This window comes from Ovis aries, chromosome 3 (assembly GCF_016772045.2).
Source record: "Ovis aries strain OAR_USU_Benz2616 breed Rambouillet chromosome 3, ARS-UI_Ramb_v3.0, whole genome shotgun sequence".
Classification (NCBI taxonomy): domain Eukaryota; kingdom Metazoa; phylum Chordata; class Mammalia; order Artiodactyla; family Bovidae; genus Ovis; species Ovis aries.
This window is the reverse complement of record NC_056056.1, coordinates 81,832,154-81,851,189: the sequence shown is the minus strand read 5'-3', so window position 1 is coordinate 81,851,189 and position 19,036 is coordinate 81,832,154. Positions and strand designations below refer to the sequence as shown.

The 19,036-nt window shown below is 35.9% G+C and overlaps 1 protein-coding gene across 12 annotated transcripts in view; it reads left to right on the top strand.

Moving 5' to 3' along the window:
• EML4 (EMAP like 4) overlaps nucleotides 1-19,036 on the top strand; it is a 149,200-nt gene that overhangs the window by 54,180 nt on the left and 75,984 nt on the right. For 6 of the 12 annotated variants that reach the window (XM_042246254.2, XM_042246253.2, XM_042246252.2 and 3 more), the window contains exons 1-2: nucleotides 720-1,096; nucleotides 10,894-11,076. In XM_042246254.2, coding sequence (XP_042102188.1) covers nucleotides 1,030-1,096; nucleotides 10,894-11,076 — 250 coding nt within the window. In that variant the 5' untranslated portion in view covers nucleotides 720-1,029. Of the gene's footprint in view, nucleotides 1-719; nucleotides 1,097-1,791; nucleotides 1,826-9,396; nucleotides 9,473-10,893; nucleotides 11,077-19,036 lie in introns of those variants that run through there. The other 6 variants (XM_060412231.1, XM_060412229.1, XM_042246251.2 and 3 more) reach the window with 3 other exon arrangements.

Genomic DNA, 19,036 nt, shown 5'->3' with positions numbered 1-19,036 from the left:
AATCCATCAGTAGTTTTGTTTTGACACCTAACTCCATGAATTTGTTCTTTAACTAGCTTTAAAAGCAATTATCAAAAGAATAAATACATATTGTATTCATTAACTTTCACCTGCTTTTACATACTTTTGTGAGACTAAAGACACTTGTGTTATTGTAAGCATATGTAGTTTAAAATTGGAATGTCTGACCAGAAGTAAATTATTATAGGTTACTTATTCATGCAGTTGTATTATTTTAAAATAATTTGGAAAATTAGTGAATTAAGAGAAATGACTGTTCTTATTGTTAATCGAATTCATTATCTTACTCTAGTGAAATGGTTGTAACAAATCAGCCAACTTAGTCTTAACACTTAAGCTTTTTAAATTAATGAAGTGACCATTCTTTCAGTTTCTTTACAGTTCATGTGGATTTCATTTTATTTTAAACAAAGGCAAAAGGAAATGTGGCTTGCCACTTTGCACACACATTGTTTATTTCCTAGTAGAGAAAAAGACTCATTTGAAGGGCTTTAATTCTGTTAATCATAGAAGCTAATATGTTTTATGTTTCAGTTTCAGAAGGCAGAGTTTTGTATTTATTACTCTTAACCAACTGAAAGATGATCAGAGAAGTAGTGCCTGAGGACAACCAGATAACTGTAGTGAATATTCATGGGTTCATTAATTCATGTGTTTCTGCGTGCGCCTGGAATTTAGCCACTCCCGAAAGCAGCCTTAGTTTTCTGTGTCTTTACCCTCCTTTTGCCTGCGTGCTGTTTGCTCTCCTTCAGTTCTTTGTCTCTATAAATAAGTAGAAGACTTTTCTTTAGATAAGAAAGGGGCAAGAAAAGAACTGTCTTAAGAAGTTTTTATTTGTGCCAGCATAGAAGTGCTTTGTGGTAGGCCATCTGGACCGGGAGGATTTCCTCAGAATGTAAAGTATGTCGTGAGATTTAGAGAGCTGGGATTTGCTCTGGAACTATCTGGGAAGGCAGCAGGAAACGTGGACAGAACTGGTTTATATTGCTTGTAACGTAGGTGGCAAGAATGGAAGACAGCCTGCCTAGTCTCGCTTCAGTATGTGGTTCCTCTACACTTTCAAACTTCTGCGCTGGTAATGTATCTTTCCTTTTCTGGGAGCCATGTGCCACAAAGTTTACTACTTGTGACAAAAGAAATCTGAGGATGTGGGAATGAATTTAGGCCTCTTCCTTCCCCCCTCCCCCCTCCCCCTAGCTTCCTTTAAATATATGTGTCAGTAATAGCATAAATATTTGGTTACCTACTTTTATAAATGACTATTGTACCCCCTTTAAGAGGATATTTTCCTGTTGTGAGGGCAGAATAGGCTTTGTTCAGCTTGTTTTCCCTATCCCCACAAAAGGTGGTCATTACATTGTTTGTGAGGGAAAAAATAAAAACAGCTTTTACTGGAAAATAGGTGTTTTTTGGGGGGGGGGGAAAGCATGTCTCTTAAAAATAGGAAATGAGAATTGTGTAATTAAGCTTGACTTTTGCTTCTATGAAGTCTAACCAAAAAAACATCAAAAGCAGAATTATCTGATTATGAATGAATCCTAGTAAAGTCCTTAGCCTTCATGCTCAGAGTGCTGTGGCAAAAATGGTTTTATATTTTCTTTTATTTTAACACAATTCCTTTTATAATTTATACTACTAGGGGGATTTTTTAGTAAGAATATCTTATAAGAAAAACAAACATGAGTTCTTTAAAATAGAAAATATAGATCAATATTATTTGTGTTACTCAATTGAAGACAGATACTCTTTATTTTCATATATTATTACTAGCCGGACACGACGGAGCAACTGAACTGAACTGGAGGTAATTAATATTGTCATTTACTAAAATAAAATATCCAAACTTTAACAGTGGCTTGTTTAATTAAAACTTCTTTGAGAGAAAAATTTGACTTCTAGCAGTAAAATATTAAGAGAAATAGGAAAGATTAATTCCTGCATAAATATATGTTCATATGAGCTCTGTTTTTATTAGTGTATTTTCTTATGGTTTATTTCCAAAGTAAATTGTGGCTGTTGTAGAATTGATAGTGCATAACTTTTTGATAAAATACAAGACAATATTTGAAGACAACCATTTCCATTTTAGGAAAAAAAAAACATTTATTTTGCTAAATGCCTTCTGATGGGAATTTACTAATGTGACAAATCGGTTGTGATTTTGTTTTGTTTTTTGAAGAAATGATATTTAAAGGCATCCAGTTTTCCTTTGGATGTATTATATTGATTTTTGTGTCTCTCATTAACCTGAGAATATTTCTGTTAAACGTCATGAGACATACTTTTACAAAAATGTTTTTATTCACTGTGCATAGAAATCTACACATTAACCAAATTTGTATTCAAAATTTGGGTGCATTACTAATTAGGTTTACATCACAGCCTAAATTAGCTTTGCTTTTCTTTACTGAGAAAATAGTTTTATGTTTTGTTCATGAAGAATATTTCACAGAAAAGTCATACAAAATAAGAATATAAGGGAGCAGAATCTTCTAAAATCCCACTTGCCAGACATACCTCCAGTCTCTGTACAACTGTATGGTATGTATGCTTGTGGATATACAGTTCTATATGGATATAACTACACTTTAAATGTTGCCTGCAATTTTTTCCCTCTTTTATAGTATGTTGTTATACCTACTAAACTTTCTAGTTTGTGGTTTTAAATATATACCATCCTTTTTAAGAGCTCCATGAGGTACCGTAGTACAGATGTTTATTTAATTAGTTCACCATTAGTAGTGATTTAGCCTGGTGCCTTCACTATTTTTTTTAAACTATAAACAGTGCATGGTGGAATATGATTTCTCATGGTTTTTCACCATATTAGTTCTTCTGATCTTCATCACTACCATTCTGCTCATTAATGTCTGACCGGTGTCTTATAGAAATGGTTTTTAATTTTTTTTTTTTCAATATTTGTTCTTTGGATGGTATTGTATCTCATATACCTTTTTGAAACAGACTCCTCCCCCCCCAAAAAAAATTCATAGGTAACAACTAATCTTAGTTCACACCATTAGGCTTCAAAACAATCATTAAACCCACAGGTTTAGTTGCTTTTATGACACAAAACTTCAGGGTTTTAGAAGTGAAACTCCATTTATATCTGTTTGGGGATTTAATTTGAAAAACTGGTTTCATTGTTCTAAAACAAAATGAGTAAATTAATTATGTAGTCTAGCCATTCGCATTCCCTTTCCTCTCTCAGAAAAGTCACTAACCTCCACCTCAAAAAAATATAACACAATGTGTTTTAATTGTCTTTATGACACAGATATTCTGTTATCTGTGCACATCTTCCTTCCTATCCCCTGCTCTACACTATCAGAAGTAACTATTGTCATAAATTTTGTATGTATCATTCCCTTGCTTTAAGGGTTTATTCTAAACAATATATCACTTTTGTATTTTTTTAACTTTATATAAAGTGCAACTTGCTTTTTACACTCATTGTTATATTCCTAAGATTTATACATGATGTTTCATGTAGCCATAGTCTATTTTTACCACTTACTAGTATTCTGTTGGATGTTTGTATCACAGTTTGTTTATACATTTTACAGCTAATGATTGTTTCCAGTTTGTTGCTGTTGTGAACTTTGCTGTTATGGACATTATTGAACATTTCTGTTGGTGTGCGTATGCACAAGCACAGATTCGCCTGACAGGCCACCTGTTTTAGTTAAAGAAAAAAAGAAAAGTTTTATTGGAACATAGCTACACCCAATCATTTATGTATTTATGGCTTTTTTTGTGTTACAAAGGTAGGTTTGAGTAGTTATTATAGAGATTATGTGGTCTGAAAGCCTAGAATATTTATAGTATCTGGCCCTCACAGGAAAAGATTGCCAGCCCTGCTGTAGGTCAGGGTCTGTACACCAGGAGTTTTTAATTGCTGGGTCATGGGATGTGTGCATCTTCAGTTTTGCCAGATGAGGCCAAAGTTGTATTTTGTTGTTTTTTTTAGCTCAAAGTCTTGAGACAGTTTACTGCCTACTGGTAATATATGAGAAAATTCATATTGCTCTTTATCCTAGGGAATACTTGATACACTTCATATTGTCACGCTTTAAGTTTTTTGCCCGTTTGGTTTTAATTTTTTCCTTTTCAAGATTATAAATGAAGTGCTTGAGCCTCATTTCATGTGTTCATTGGCCATTTATGTTTCCTTTACCATGAGGTGTTTAGTCACGGGTTTTGCAAACAGTTTTTCTATAGGACTGTTTGTCTTATCAATTTGTAGGAATTCTTTATTCAGGATCCTAATCCTTTATCACTTACAAATGTTAGAACTATCTTTTCCTCATTTGTGAATAGCTTTTTCTCTTTGTGTCTTTTAGTGAACATGTGTTCTGAAAGCTAATGTAGTTTCAGTGTGTACTTTAATGGATAGTGCTTACTCTGTCTTGTTTAGGAACCTCCTTTCTACTTGCAGGATATGAAGATATTCTGTTATTTTTCTAAAGGTTTTAATGATTTTGCCTTTAATTCTTTAACCTGCTTGGATTTGATTTTCATGTGTGGTGAGGAGCGGGACTTCAGTATACTGAATTTTAATGAATTTGTGAATTTTGATTTAACTTGGGAAGTTCCGCCATTATTGCTTCATGTGTTTTGTTTTGTTTTTTTGTTTGTTTGTTTGTTTGTTTTTCATCTAGAATCTTTTTCTCCTTTTCCTGTGGGACTCCAGTGATACAAACATTAGGCCTGAAGCTGTGTCCCTTTTCTTCCTCTATGTTAAAATTGTAAGCATCATATATATATATATAATGTATGTACTTATACATACAGTATAGGTAACACTAAGTGCAAAGAAAGAAGCAGAAAAGGTATGAAGAGAGATTACAAGTTTGAAAATGTAGTACTTTAAATTAAATTAGAAACATAATAGCTTCCAGGGCATCATTTTATCACAGTGCTTGCAGCACAAAGTAATTAAAATTTTAAGTGAAAACTGAGTCATCTAGAAATGGCTACATTAGAAATATATGCCCTTATTAGGGAAACAGGAAAGTTGAGTGTACCATTTTAGAAAGATTTACATAAAATCATTAACATTCAAAAGATGCTAGAATGTATAGGCATGCCTCGTTCTGGTATGATGCTGGCTTGCCAACTTTTAGATACTTAGAATAGAGTACCATATATTTGTCTTGGCAAAGGTAACAGTTATTTCTTGACAATTCAGAAGACAGGTTAACTGTGATTCACTGTAGTAAAAGCATAATAAGCAGTTAACCATTGTAGTTTTAAAACTGAAATATTGGATATTAACATTTACCTCGCACTTCTAATAAAAGAGACTAACTTATGCCAATAGGACATTAGACTGATGGAAAAGAGGTTTACGGACCGTCTTTCTCTTTTCTTTCTTTGCCCTTAATGAGTTTACGAACCCTTGGGAATTTATTTGTAGTTCATATTTTAACCCTCAAGGCTAGAAACTATTAATACTTCGAAAGGAGCAAAGAAATAGGAGACTACCGTAGTAAAAGGAAAAGGAATTAGCGTGCTTGGATTAAGAAGGGTGAGTGGAATATGCCTTTGGAAATGGATATATTCTGTTTACTAAACAGATGTGTTCTTTAAAAAGTCATTGTGAATGTGCATGTGGTACCTTAGAGATTGAAAGAAAAATAAGAACAAACTTTTGAAAATGTAAAGAGGAAGAGTGATGGGTTTTTTGGAGTCATCTGAGGAAAAAACTCTAACCCCAGTTTGCTGTGTGCCCAGGAGTAACTCTCCAAATTTCATAGTCTTTGTGTGTGTGTGTGTGTGTGTGTGTGTGTGTGTGCGTGCGTGCGCGCGCTTACTCAGCCGTGTGTGTGCACACGCGTGTGCGCGCGTGCTCACTCAGCCATGTCTGTTACTTATCTATAAAATGGCAAGAGGAACTGTTGATCTTTAAGATAGTCTGTGTTCTAGCTTTTGTAATCAGTGAGTGCAAATTTAAGTTCATTGCCTTATGCTCTGATATGTTCATTTATAAATTGGAATACTGTGCCTAGAGGAAACTTGCTTTAAGAAATCAAATTTTGGAAGCAGTATACTTTAGCTTAACTATAAGTTTAAATAACATTGTTACTGTGAAATTCAAATAATGTAGAAATACTAAAAAGCAAAAAATTCCCTTTATCTTGTCCTTACCTCATTCTCCTAGTCAGAAGTAACCCAATTACCAGATTGATTTGTATTCTCCTAGATTTTCCTTGCTGTGCATTATAAGTAAGTTAAGTCGCTCAGTCGTGTCTGACTCTGTGTGACCCCATGGACTGTGGCCCACCAGGCTCCATCCATGGGATTCTCCAGGCAAGAGTACTGGAGTGGGTTGCATATACATATGTAAATATGAAATTTTTTGTTTACTTTTTAGAAGTATGTTTTGGTGTGTGTGTGTGTGTTTCAATAAATTATTCAGTACATGGTATTCCCCAGTTCGCTTACTCCACTTGAGTTGTCTTGTGGGGCTTTCAAGTTTCTAGTTTATATACCTGTCTTATTATTTTTATGTTATTTATTTATTTTAAAAATCATTTTATTTATTTTTGGCTGCACTGGGGGCTTTGCTGTGTGTGGGCTTTCTCTGGTTGCAGCAAGCAGGGGCTTCTCTTCGTTGCAGTGCACAGGCTTCTCATTGCAGTGGCTTCTCTTGTTGCGGAGCACAGGCTGTGGGTGCGTGAGCTTCAGGAGTTGTGGCACGTGAGCTTAGTTGCTCTGTGGCATGTGGAATCTTCCTGGATCAGGGATCGAACCCATGTCCCCTGCACGGGCAGGTGGATTCTTATCCACTGCGCCACTAGAGAAGTCCACTTGTTTTACTATTTTTAGTTGCATGGCTTTCTATGATGTGAATATATTATCATAGCTTATTTACCCCATCCAGGGACTTGGGATCATTTCCAGCTTTGTAGCAATAATAAAAACAGTGTAGTAAAGAACCTGCCCAGACAGAATAGTAGCTTATTGAACCCTTGGTGTAAGGCAGTGCTGTACATTTTTTCATTTAATAATCTCAAACTGGAGATAAGTACTATCATGAAAAAATTTCATGAAGAAGCCAGTCAGAGCTGGTGAGTGGTAAACAGATTTATTCATGCAGTATAACACCAGAATTTATGCACAGTTCAACCACAGCTTTCATTGCTCCTGAAAAGGTGAAAAAGGCCAAAATATTAGGAAGATGTTACAGGATTTTAGGGCTATAAGGAACCATAGAGATCAACTCCTGTGTAGCTTTGCATCTCTGTTGCTGCTGCTGCCTTGTCTTGAGTGACCCTATAATTGATCATCCAAACTGGGAAACTTTAGAGAGAAAGAAGGAGTGTTATGATAATATTTTTACTGAGATAGCAGACATGTTTGTCCTGGGCAAATCAAGATGCATGAACACCTTACCCCTAGCCTAGACCACCTTCGCCTTTCACGCGGGTTCCTGCATTAGCCTCACGTTTGGTCTCCATATGTTTACGCTTATCCTGTTCCAATCCATTTTCTCTCAGCAGCCAGAATAACCTTTTTAGAACAGAAATCTGCTCATATCACCTCATAGTTTAAACCCTGTTTGGCTTTGTGAAAGAACATATTTATTCGATTCTCCTGTGATTATTAAGATGCAACATGAAAGTAAAGTGCACTTAAAACTGTGAGTCAAGTCCTCTGTTTGAATCTCATATATCAAGACTAGTTTGGTGACCTTGGGCAAGCTATTTCTCAAGCTGTTTCCTCAAGTATAAAATACAGATAGGGAGAGGAGGTAATAAATATGAAAGGTCCTGTATAAATCCAGGATGTTGTTAATGGTTAACATTATGCTTGTAATGTCCTTTGAAAAATTGTCCTGTGTCTTATCACAGTATCTAGCAGGTTGTGGTAGGATTTTTACAAGCTGAACCACTATTCATGTGACTGTCCAAGTTTCACAAAATAAAAACCTTAGTCATTTTTTTTTAAATCAAAGTCTATAAAAGTTAAAGTAATTTACCAAAAGTAAAAGCTAGTTACCATGTTGGTACTAAAACCCAAGAGACTATACCTTTGGCATTATAGTCTGGTAATCTTTCCACTAGGCTTTGCTACCTTCCCAAAAGAATTAAGAAGATTATGTGTTTATAAAAATCACATAAATATTTTACCTGTGATTATAACTTTGATACATAACCCATCTCCTGTAATTTGAGAAAAGTTTAGAATTTAGAAAGGCGTATCTGTATCATTTCCTGACTTAATCAGGACTTGTGGCTTATAGGTGGTGGCTTGTTGAAAGAGAGTTTGTCTGGTTTCATAGATATCTGAAAGAAATATTAGAGTAACTCTCAGAATTGATGGTCCATGCTTCAGAGACTAGAACTGGAACTAGGGCAGACAATACTTTTTATCATCGACAGCCCTAGATCTGTATGTCCTTACAGTTGACAAACCAAGAACGATGATACCTCCCTCCCTCCCTCCCTCTGCTCGCTCTCTCTTTCATATTTGGGAGGACTCCTTTTGGCCTAACCCATACCCATAACCATTTCTATGGTAGTATTTGATTGAACCTTATGAAATTACCAATAGACATATTTTAACCATCAAAAAACCCCACTTCGTATACATCACCTTAGTAGTAGTGCATGGTGTTAGAGGAGAAAATGAGGGATCATAGATCCACAGCCCTAATGGAACCTCAAAAACCAGTAGAGGTCCGCAAAAGAGCTGTTTTTCTCCTACCAGAAGAAGGAAAATAGGAAAGTATTCTAGACAGACTAATGTTAATATGATAATAACCATAGTGTGACACCTAAGAGCATCATGGGTCAGTTAGAATACAGCTGGTGTATGGCATGCATGCTCAGTCATGTCTGACTCTTTGCAACCCCCTGGACTGTACCCCGCCAGACTCCTCTGTCCATGGAATTTTCCAGGCAAGAATACTGGAGTAGATTGCTATTTCCTACTCCAGGGGAATCCTCCTGACCCAGAGATCAAACCCATGTCTCCTGTATTAGCAGGCAGATTCTTTACCATTGAGCCAGCTGGGAAGCCCAGAATTCAGCTAGAATTCTGGAAATGAAAAAGACTTCAAATATAAAATTCTAAAATGAGAAGCTGAATTTTTCTTTTCTTAAGCCTCACAAAGTTTGACAGATCTGCCTTTTATGTAATACATGGGCCTAAAGCTCTCAAATTTTACCTTTTGTACTTTGCTGTTGTACGTTAAACATTTATTAAATATCAGACAAGTCCTGGATACCTTCCACAAAACAATCTTTTAAACACAAACTGAGGCTCAAAGAGATAAAATAACTTGCCTGAGATTGCACAACTTATTAATTACAGAACTAGAATTCAAAGTCTAAATTGAAGATAAAACCCAACTTTTCCTTTCATTGCAGTACTTCTCAAAGATTGTCATTGGAATACCTCTAAAGACAGAAGAGATACATGTGTGTGCCTGAGATGTCTGTAGGCACGTAAGATTCTAAATGAGTGTGTTTGCTGCTCTGTAATAAATGGTGATGACTTTGGTTTTTAAGTGCTGGCGGTTTTGTTGCTGCCGTTTCTTAGTTAATATATGGCTGTGCTGGGTCTTTGTTGCTGCACAGGCTTTTCTCTAGTTGTGGCAAGTGAGGGCTCTTCTTTAGTTGTATGCAGGCTTCTCACTGTGGTGGCTTCTCTTGTCGCAGAGCACAGGCTCTAGGGCACACGGACTTCAGTAGCTCTGGCACGTGGGCTCAGTAGTTGTGGCTCACAGGCTGTGGACCACAGGCTCGGTAGTTGTGGCACAAAGGCTTAGTTCCTCCACAACATGTGGGGTCTTCCTGAATCAGGAGTTGAACCAGTGTCTCCTGCATTGGTAGGTGGATTCTTTATCACTGAGCCACCAGGGAAGCCCCCGTTGTTGCTGTTTTTAACTCAGACTTTGAGTTAAATTGTCTGCGTAAGATGTCTGGCACGTTATCGCAGTATGAGAAAAATGGCACACTGTGGCTTAGCGTGTGCCGGAGCTAGAGGATGGCTCACCCAGTGTATATCACTCAGGTCAGGCCAGTCAGCTGTGAGAACCTCATTTCTTCCATTAAGTTTTCTGGTTATAGTGAATTAGCCATTAGCAAATGCTCTTTTATACATTTGGATTCAGATTGACCCAACAAGTAGTATACTCTAAAGTTACACAGCTCTGAAAGTAGTTTGTAATTGCTGTATTACAGCTGAACATTATTTTGTTGTTGTTGTTGTTGTTGTTGTTGTTACATACCTAAGGGAGATATTAGCTATGTGCTTTATAGAAACTATACCTTTTTTTTTTTTTTTTTAAGAGTTTGAGCAGCACTGGAAAGAACAGTAGAAAGTATGTTACTAATTACGTAGCCATGCTTGGGGGAGGAGGTTGGGAGCATAATAATAAAGACAGAAAGTAAAGAATGGTTTCTGGTCATTGATGCTGAAGGTGAGAGGTTCCCAATTTGATACAAAAAGCAAAACTGAAGTGATTTGAACTCCTTATTTTCATAGATAATTATGATAATGATATAATAAGTAAAAAGGATGCTTTGAATAGTTTGCAGTTATGCAAGTTTCCAGATGTCTACAAAGTGGTATATTTAGGGAACATTTCGGTGAAAAAGTTATTAAGGTGATGGTATAATAAACAACTCGACCATGAGAAAATTTTCATAGTTTTAATTACATGTCAGCTATATTAACTTTTCTGTTTTAAATTAGTTCAAGTAGCTATGAAAATCGTAAAGATTTAATCTGTGTAAAAATTATTTTCAGTTTTTCTCATCTTTTATAAGAGTTATCTGGTATACATTTTCTTATACATCACTAAATTGTTTCTTAAGCAGTTTACTTTAAAAAATATTCCATATTTTCTTATTTTTATAGATGATAGTATTTCTGCTGCAAGTACTTCTGATGTTCAGGATCGCCTCTCAGCCCTTGAGTTACGAGTTCAACAGCAAGAAGATGAAATCACAGTGCTAAAGGCAGCTTTGGCTGATGTTTTGAGGCGTCTTGCCATCTCTGAAGATCATGTAGCCTCGGTGAAAAAATCAGTCCCAAGTAAAGGTAATTTAAGTGTGTTGTCAAGTAGGGAGAATTTTGCTTTTCAAAACATTTTCTTTGAAATAATATATTAAATGTATTTTATCAATGACATGAAGATTGGGAATATAAAACAATAGTTTCTCTTTGGGGTTACATATGACTAGAGTTTATTTTCCATTTCCATTTTCTTTATTCCCAAGAAATTCTGAAAGTTTATTATTTTAAATTGGGAATTTTTGTGTAATGCCACTAATTGTACTTACTGGCTTTTGTATCATACTGTTTGTGTGAATTTAGTGTCTTTCAACTGCAGAACAAATTTACTTAGAGCACAAACAGAATCATCTGTTTCCCATAGACTTCACATTGTATGTTGAATATAGCAGATAAGCACTCATCCTGTTAAAATGAACCCTCTTATCATTACAGAAATGATTTACACCGTTATAGTAGTTCATATAGCATCACGCTAAGCCTTCTGTGGTCATTAGTCAGCAAAGTCTTGAAAAATTTAATTTAAACTCTCAAATTTATTACCAACCCCAGTTCAATGGAAATTTCAACTTCCAGACTTTGGGAATTTTCAGAGGTTGAAATAAATAGTTATTGGGACCTCGTTGCTCTGAGTTTGGAGCAGATGTCATGTGCCCTTTCTCTTCTTCCAGCCACCCAGAAGGAATTTTAAATTCTTTCACATAATCGATCAATCAAACACATCATTTCAAATGTCTCACTGACTTCTTGGTAGAGTAGATGGACTTGTTGCAAGAAGGGGGAGCTCTTCCAGGGCCCGAAAGTGGGCTCTTGGCTAACACTCAGAAATGAATTGTCTGAGGAGACCCACATGCTGACAAAGCAAGAGGTTTTATTGGGAAAGGGCACCCTGCCAGAGAACAGTCGTGTAAGGGAACCCAGAAGAACTGCTCTTCCACATGGCTCACAGTCTTGAGTTTTATGGTGGTGGGATTAGTTCCGGGTTGTCTTTAGCCAGTCATTTGACTCAGAGTCCTTCCTGGACTTGTTCAGCCAAGATGGATGCCATTGAGAAGGATTCTGGGAGGTAGTCGGACATGCGGTGTCACTTTTTAACCTTTCCTGAACTCTCCCTGTTGGTGGTGGCTTATTAGTTCCGTGTTCCTTACCAGGACCACCTGTGGTAACAGCTCATGCAAATGGTTACTATGGTGCCTGGCCAGGGTGGGCGGTTTCAGTCGGTGTGCTTCCCCTAACAGACATAGGCATAATTATCCTCATTTGGCAACAGAGAAAAGATTCATCACCTTACCTCTACTGTAATATGTCAATGCAAATGATTAATCAGACGAGTCTTACATAACTCCTAGATTTTTAGTAAGTGATTAGTTAACTAGAATGTGAGGAGCAGATTTGGAAGGAAGATTATGAATTCAGTTTCTGAATGTTGAATTTGAGGTACATATGGTGTATAGATAGATATATATTGATAGTGCTCATGCTAGTCCTGGCTAGCAATAAAAATTTGGGAATGTTCAGCTTATGGATGAACATTTCTATGTTGAAGTCATAGAGGATGTAAAAAAGAAAGTAGCTCAGGATAGTTTTTTGGGGAGCTCCAGTATTTCAGCATAGCAAAGAAAGAGTGATTCATGTTGCCAGCTGCTACAAAGAGGTCAAGTAGAACAAGGACTGAGAGGTGACCGTTGGATTTGATATTTCTGAGAATGTTAGAAAACCTCTCCAAAAGAAATTTTCATAAAGTGATAGGATTACAAATCTCATTGCACTATTTGAGAAACAAGAATTGAAGAGAATTGTGGAATCAAGAGCTGCAGCTATAGCCAGCTACTCTTTTCAAAAAAATTTGCCTGAGAAGGGAAGATGGTAGTCACTAGAAGGATGCTAAATCAAAGGCCAGCTTTAATTTTAATTTTTTAAGATGTTATAGACTTGAGCAGAAAAATATGTCGAGACCAGAAAGGCAGCAGAGAGAAAGATGATGTTGGTGGGGGAGGGGCAGTGGTAATTGTGGCAGGTTTCCTGGGAGTTTGAGAAAGGATGTTAAAGGCAGATTAAGAGCTGTTAGTGTTAGATGGAGTAAAGACTACTGCTGAGATAAGCTGGGAAGAGATAAAATTCAGTGGAGATTGATGTACGTTCACAGTTGTCATTGCTGGAAGTTTCATCCCTTATCACTTTCTCCTCAAGAGAGAGTCGCTCAGCTGTGGACTGGAACCCACCAGGCTCCTCTGTCCGTGGGGTTTTCCAGGCAAGAATATTGGGAGTGGGTTGCCGTTTCCTTCTCATGAAGTCCTTTAAGAAACTAAGACAGCTTCTGGGTGGTGGACTGAAAAAAGGAAGTAAATGTTTGGGATGGTTACAGAGTAGAGAATGGAAGGCCACAGAAAGAAGTGCTCAGGGACCCTGATGTGAAACTTCAAGGGAGAGGCATTCATTCTTCCTGGTTTTCTGATTTACATTCTTATACCTCCCACCCTCCAGCACTCCAGGGCTTTGTGTAGAGAGTTAGATAGCATGCCATTAATACATTTGTCTTACTAACCACCATTAGATAAATATGTCAGTGGTATAGGATAAGGGGCCCATGTTTGACGAAAGACTTGATTGAAGCCACTCTGGTTGTTATAAATGGGTTTTTTATTTTTTGAGAACCAACTTTGAGGACTGTCAAGATCACGCCAGGGGAAAAAAATTTATTTGGTTATAAATTGATTTTTGTAAGAGGATTCTGAAGTATTAATTTACAGGAAAGGTAAACCTGTGCATAATGAGAGAAGAACAAGTTTCTCTTCTATACTGGATATGTGTATCCTCAGCTTCTGGCTCTATTAAATCCTGTAAGAGAAAGTGACATAGTATTTGGTCATTACCCACAGCATTTTTAAAAACTTATTTTATATAGTTTGTATTAGCCTACAATCTTTAAAAAATTTTGTTATGCTAAAACAATGATACATTTTAATCTTGTTTTGAGGAAAAATTAAAGTGTTTTCTCCCATTGTTTATTTACTAAGGTATTTTAGTAAACAAAAATTTATAGAGAAATTTAAAGAAAGAAATTTAAAGACTGCTCTTTTTTAAATTTGGCATGTAGATGATATTTTATATGACACATAAGTTACTTAGCATCTACTTGTTTCAGTTTCATGAAATACAATAGCTATAGTCCCTATCCCCAGGAATATATTTTTGTAAATGGTCCTTTTCTAACTGTCCTTCATTATTTCTTTGTATCTAAATTGAATTTAGGATCAGCTTTGTTACAGGCTCTTCAGTGGAGATTTATCCAGTTCTGGAACCATCTGCAGTTTCTACATTGGAACTTTTCCTTCCACATAGTACTGATTATTATTTCTTATTAATAACTTTATTAACTAGAGAGGTAATAAGTTCCTTTCCATTAATTCTACGTCTTAAGTTTACTTTGACTGCCATTCTTATAATATGTTGATATGGTTTACTTTTTGAAGTGGAGTCCACTAGTGAATATTCTTTAACTTTGTTACCTTAAACACAGACTTTGAGTTGCTGGCTTATAAAATGGATTGATGGGGGAGGATGGATTACATAATTTGGGGAAATATTAATTAAGAAATGAGCGTAATTCATTAAAAATTTATTACCATTTCCCATTAGTGAAAAAATTTGCCTGACCATTTGTTTTCTAATATTGATACCAAAACATCAAGAGAAATACATAAAGTTTTGTTAATTTTATTTGCAATTCTGAGCAACTTTATCTCAAAATTTATATATATTATAGTATAGAAAGTAATTGACAAATATTAAATGAATATTTGCTGTTGTCATTTGTATATAACCTTAAAAAGATCAACTATCAGTTTTGACATAAAACAATTTATTAATACTATAAATATTTGAAATAAACACTTAAAGTGTTTTCTAACAAATGCAAAAGAATTTTGAAAAAGCAGTGAAATTATTTTGCAGGGATTTCGTATTTTTTCTTTCATTAAAAAGTAAATGATTTGAAATTAATGTTATATGTCAATTATACTGCAATTAAAAAAAATAGTGAAATCATTCCTGATACTATAGTACAGCTTTATACCTGAAAATTTTTAGTCCCTTGCAAAATGAGGATTTGTAGTGTTCACTTTCACACAAATTACTGCAGGACAGTAATCATCATCTTAAGATATTTAGACTTACCATCTTCTTAAGATATCTAGAACTTCTAGAGGACTTTTCTTTAGAGGTAAGAATAAACTGCAATAGATAAGTAGGTAATAAGATTTTATGAGGTTATGATCAGAAGTATGGGTCAACTTCCTTATTGTTGAAGACAGCTATTACATACTTTTGCTAGACGGTGGTGATATGGAAACATGACTTGGCTGCAGGTATGGCTAAAACTAAATGTGTATGCTAATAATTTAATGACATTCTCTGCCACTTCATAGTAGTATTGGCATTCAGTTAATGCCAGAATCAGAAACACACCTAACTAGTCATTTCAATATTTTTAGTTCTGTTCTTTTAGTTTGTCCTCTTCAGTATGCCAGCAGTATTAAAGCTAAACCTCATTTTTTCTTGAACATATTATGTCAGACACTTAACTGAGGTAGAAAGTTTTCCCAATAGTTTTTAAGGTGGCCAGTCATTTAAATTTCTCATATACCTTCTCTTCTGTTGGAGAATTCTTTCCTTTTGACGACATATGTTCATAATATATACACCAGTTGCAGCTGAATCCTTGCCAAAAAAAAAAAAAAAAAATTACCTGTACTTTGGAGCAAAAGAGAAGGCCCAGGGAACACTCTGGCAGTTTTAACTGCCAGGAAGACAAATTATGTCACAGCTGGTGCCTGGGAAACCCATTAAGACCTCTTGGGGTGACCAAATGAATGTAATTTGAGAATATAGCCCAGTGGCAATATGTGAAGACAAGCTGTTAGTACACAATGGTATAGAAGCTCATGAGTCAAATTATCTAAAGGTGGGAAACTGTCATTTTAAACCAGGAAACTGCTGGTAAATCAGAAAAATCAAGCATTATGACTGCTGCTTGAGAAATGAGAGAACCCAGAGGCAAAATAGAAATTTAGAGGATGTCAGTTCTCTTAAAAAAGCATTCCTAATTATGCAGAATCTAGGATAGTATACAGACACAGATCTATATCATTTAGCTTTTACTATAAATGCATTTGGGAGGAGACAGAGATGGTCATGAGTTTGAAAATGTTGTTAATAAGTAAATTCCTTTAATCAGGTTAGGAGGAGTGAATTTCCTTGGTGGGGCCCTTGAGCTAAAATGATTCATAATTGTGGTAGGGGATGGGAGAGTATCTTATTATTTTGACAATACATCAAAGACTTCTAAGCTGCTCTTTGTATATGAAAATAAACGGGAGGATATTGCCTCAGACAAGGCAGCAATTACCATTTACAGAGCTCCATTTCTCCATGAGAGTCAAATACTCTTTGGTCATTTCTACTCAGAACACCCTTTAAAAAATTAATGGCCAAGAGTTAAGACTAAAGTACACCTTCCTGTGAGACAAGAGAAAAGGGGAAAAGTACAGGTAAAATTCCAAATGGAAGAGATAAAATTTGATAAAGTACATGTAGTCCTCAATCTTTTTAAAGAATGAAACAAAGTTTAATTGACAAATTGAAAAAGGTGGCAGGGAGCTTGAAAGTGTGAAGAGAGTGGAAGAGATGAGTGTGAATTAAAAGTTTCATTATAGACCATCTTTACCCTTCTCCTGATCAAAAATTTTCTCATCCTTTAGGGCCTCAAATGAATTCCTGAAAATGATCTATTTTTGGTATCTTTTTGGAGTTGTTTAAAAATTTTATTATGTGGTTCTGATGGTATATATATATTTGTTGTGCCTGTGAGATTATAAACTATTTGGAGGCAGGGACAGTTTCTTACATAACTAGCTTTGGGGTGACTCACGATAGATGCAAGAATAAGAGACTGTTACAGATGAGGGTAGCAAGATGCATTTCAGATTTGCAACACTTGCAACAGTCCCTAGTGAGAGTTCAGTGAAATTCATTAATATTTAGGAACTGTTAGGCTAAAGTGTCAGAAAGATCATCTGCTTAGGTTTGTCATCAAGAAATACAAACAATGATGATTAGCATCCTTATGTCACAATAAAGTAAAATAAAGTATAAAATTTATTCATTGTCCTTCAACCCTGGCATTATGATGGTTAAAACTGAAACTGTAATTAAAACAGAATTAGTACCTTCTTGGCTTTTAGCCTAATTTCTCTTATTTGAACTGGATTTCTGCTCAGAAATAGGACTACTTTTGTACCTTTGGTTACTAGAGGTCACTGTTGGTTCCAGTCTTCCAGTCTTGCAGGCTAATCTTTGAGAGGCTTGTGGCTCAGACTTTATAATGTCCAAGCCTTGGGGGAAGGGGTGTGTGTGTGTGTGTGTGTGTGTGTGTATATATATGTATATGTATATTTAAACATACGTGTGTGTGTGTGGCTAATGATGCATTTTAGTCATAAATTTGTGTAACTGCAATCATTTTTATACTCCTTTCTTCCAGTTAGGTTCCTAATATTCTAAATTTTAAAGAATACGTTTTAGACTCCTCAGCCAAAAAACAGGCCTTCACCCACAGTTCTTTTTGTTTTTTGCCTCTGCTTTACATAACTCATTGCCTCTACTGTGGGAGATCATTCACCCTTTTATCCAAATACTAAAGATTCCTGGCACTAAGAGTTACTTGAAATTGAACTGTAGGATGGGCGGTGACCATGAAAATCTTTTGATGTCTTCTTGCTACTTAACATAAGTGTCTGGGGACCTTGATTATTTAGTGCTATTCTCTGCTTAGAATTTTCTTTTCCCCTACTCCCATCTGGTAAATTCCTATCTGTTATCCTGATATAGCTCAAAATGTCACTCTCCATAAGACAGAGTTACTTCTTTCCACTTACTACCTAACCATTACTTCTCCCTGGACTCGTATCTTGATTTCATTCTCTAATATAATCTTGAGCAAGTTAATAATCTCTTTAGGCCTCAGTTATTTCATCAGCAAAACTGGAATGATAATAGTATATCCTTTGTAGGATTATAATGAAGATTAAAGGACATAATAGTTATAAAACACTTAGGATAACAATATTTAGCAAGTGCTTGATAATTAATATTAATACTCTTCTATACCATTTACTGTATTGTATCTCTTTCCTTCATCTTTTCAATGCACCAATCACTACTTTAGGTGCTGGAGATTAAAAAATTTTAAAAAGACACTGACTTTGCTTCTACAGGGCTTTAGGTAAAGTGAGAACATAGCTAAGTCAATAATTATGAAACTGTATGTATTGATATTAAAAAGGTAAATTTAGGGTATTGTGGGAGCACCTGATGCTGAGGCTAAAACTCCTTTGGCCACCTCATGCGAAGAGTTGACTCATTGGAAAAGACCCTGAAGCTGGGAGGGATTGGGGGCAGGAGGAGAAGGGGACGACAGAGGATGAGATGGCTGGATGGCATCACTGACTCGATGGACGTGAGTCTGAGTGAACTCTGGGAGTTGGTGATGGACAGGGAGGCCTGGTGTGCTGTGATTCATGGGGTCGCAAAGAGTCGGACACGACTGAGCGACTGAACTGACTAAACTGGGAGCATCTAACTGAAACTGGAGTCAGAGATTCCTTGCAGAAGGTGACATCAGCATTCACCTTCCTTTATGATCTTAACATCCACCTACTGGTACCATTCCCCCAATTGTTAATCTATATTCTAGACTTGAGCAGTTAAGAATTACCTACTTACTAGATTGTTGTGCTTCTATGTCCTTCAAAATTCATAAATGTAAAATGTCCCCAAGCTGAAATCATTATCTTTTAAGACCTAAATATTTCTTACAACTTCCTTTTCCTTTCCATTTATGCTGCCTAGCTCTTATTTCAGGTCCACATCATACTATGCTTATACCAGTGCCCTGAAATCTACTCTTCATACAGCCAGCTGGGATGAA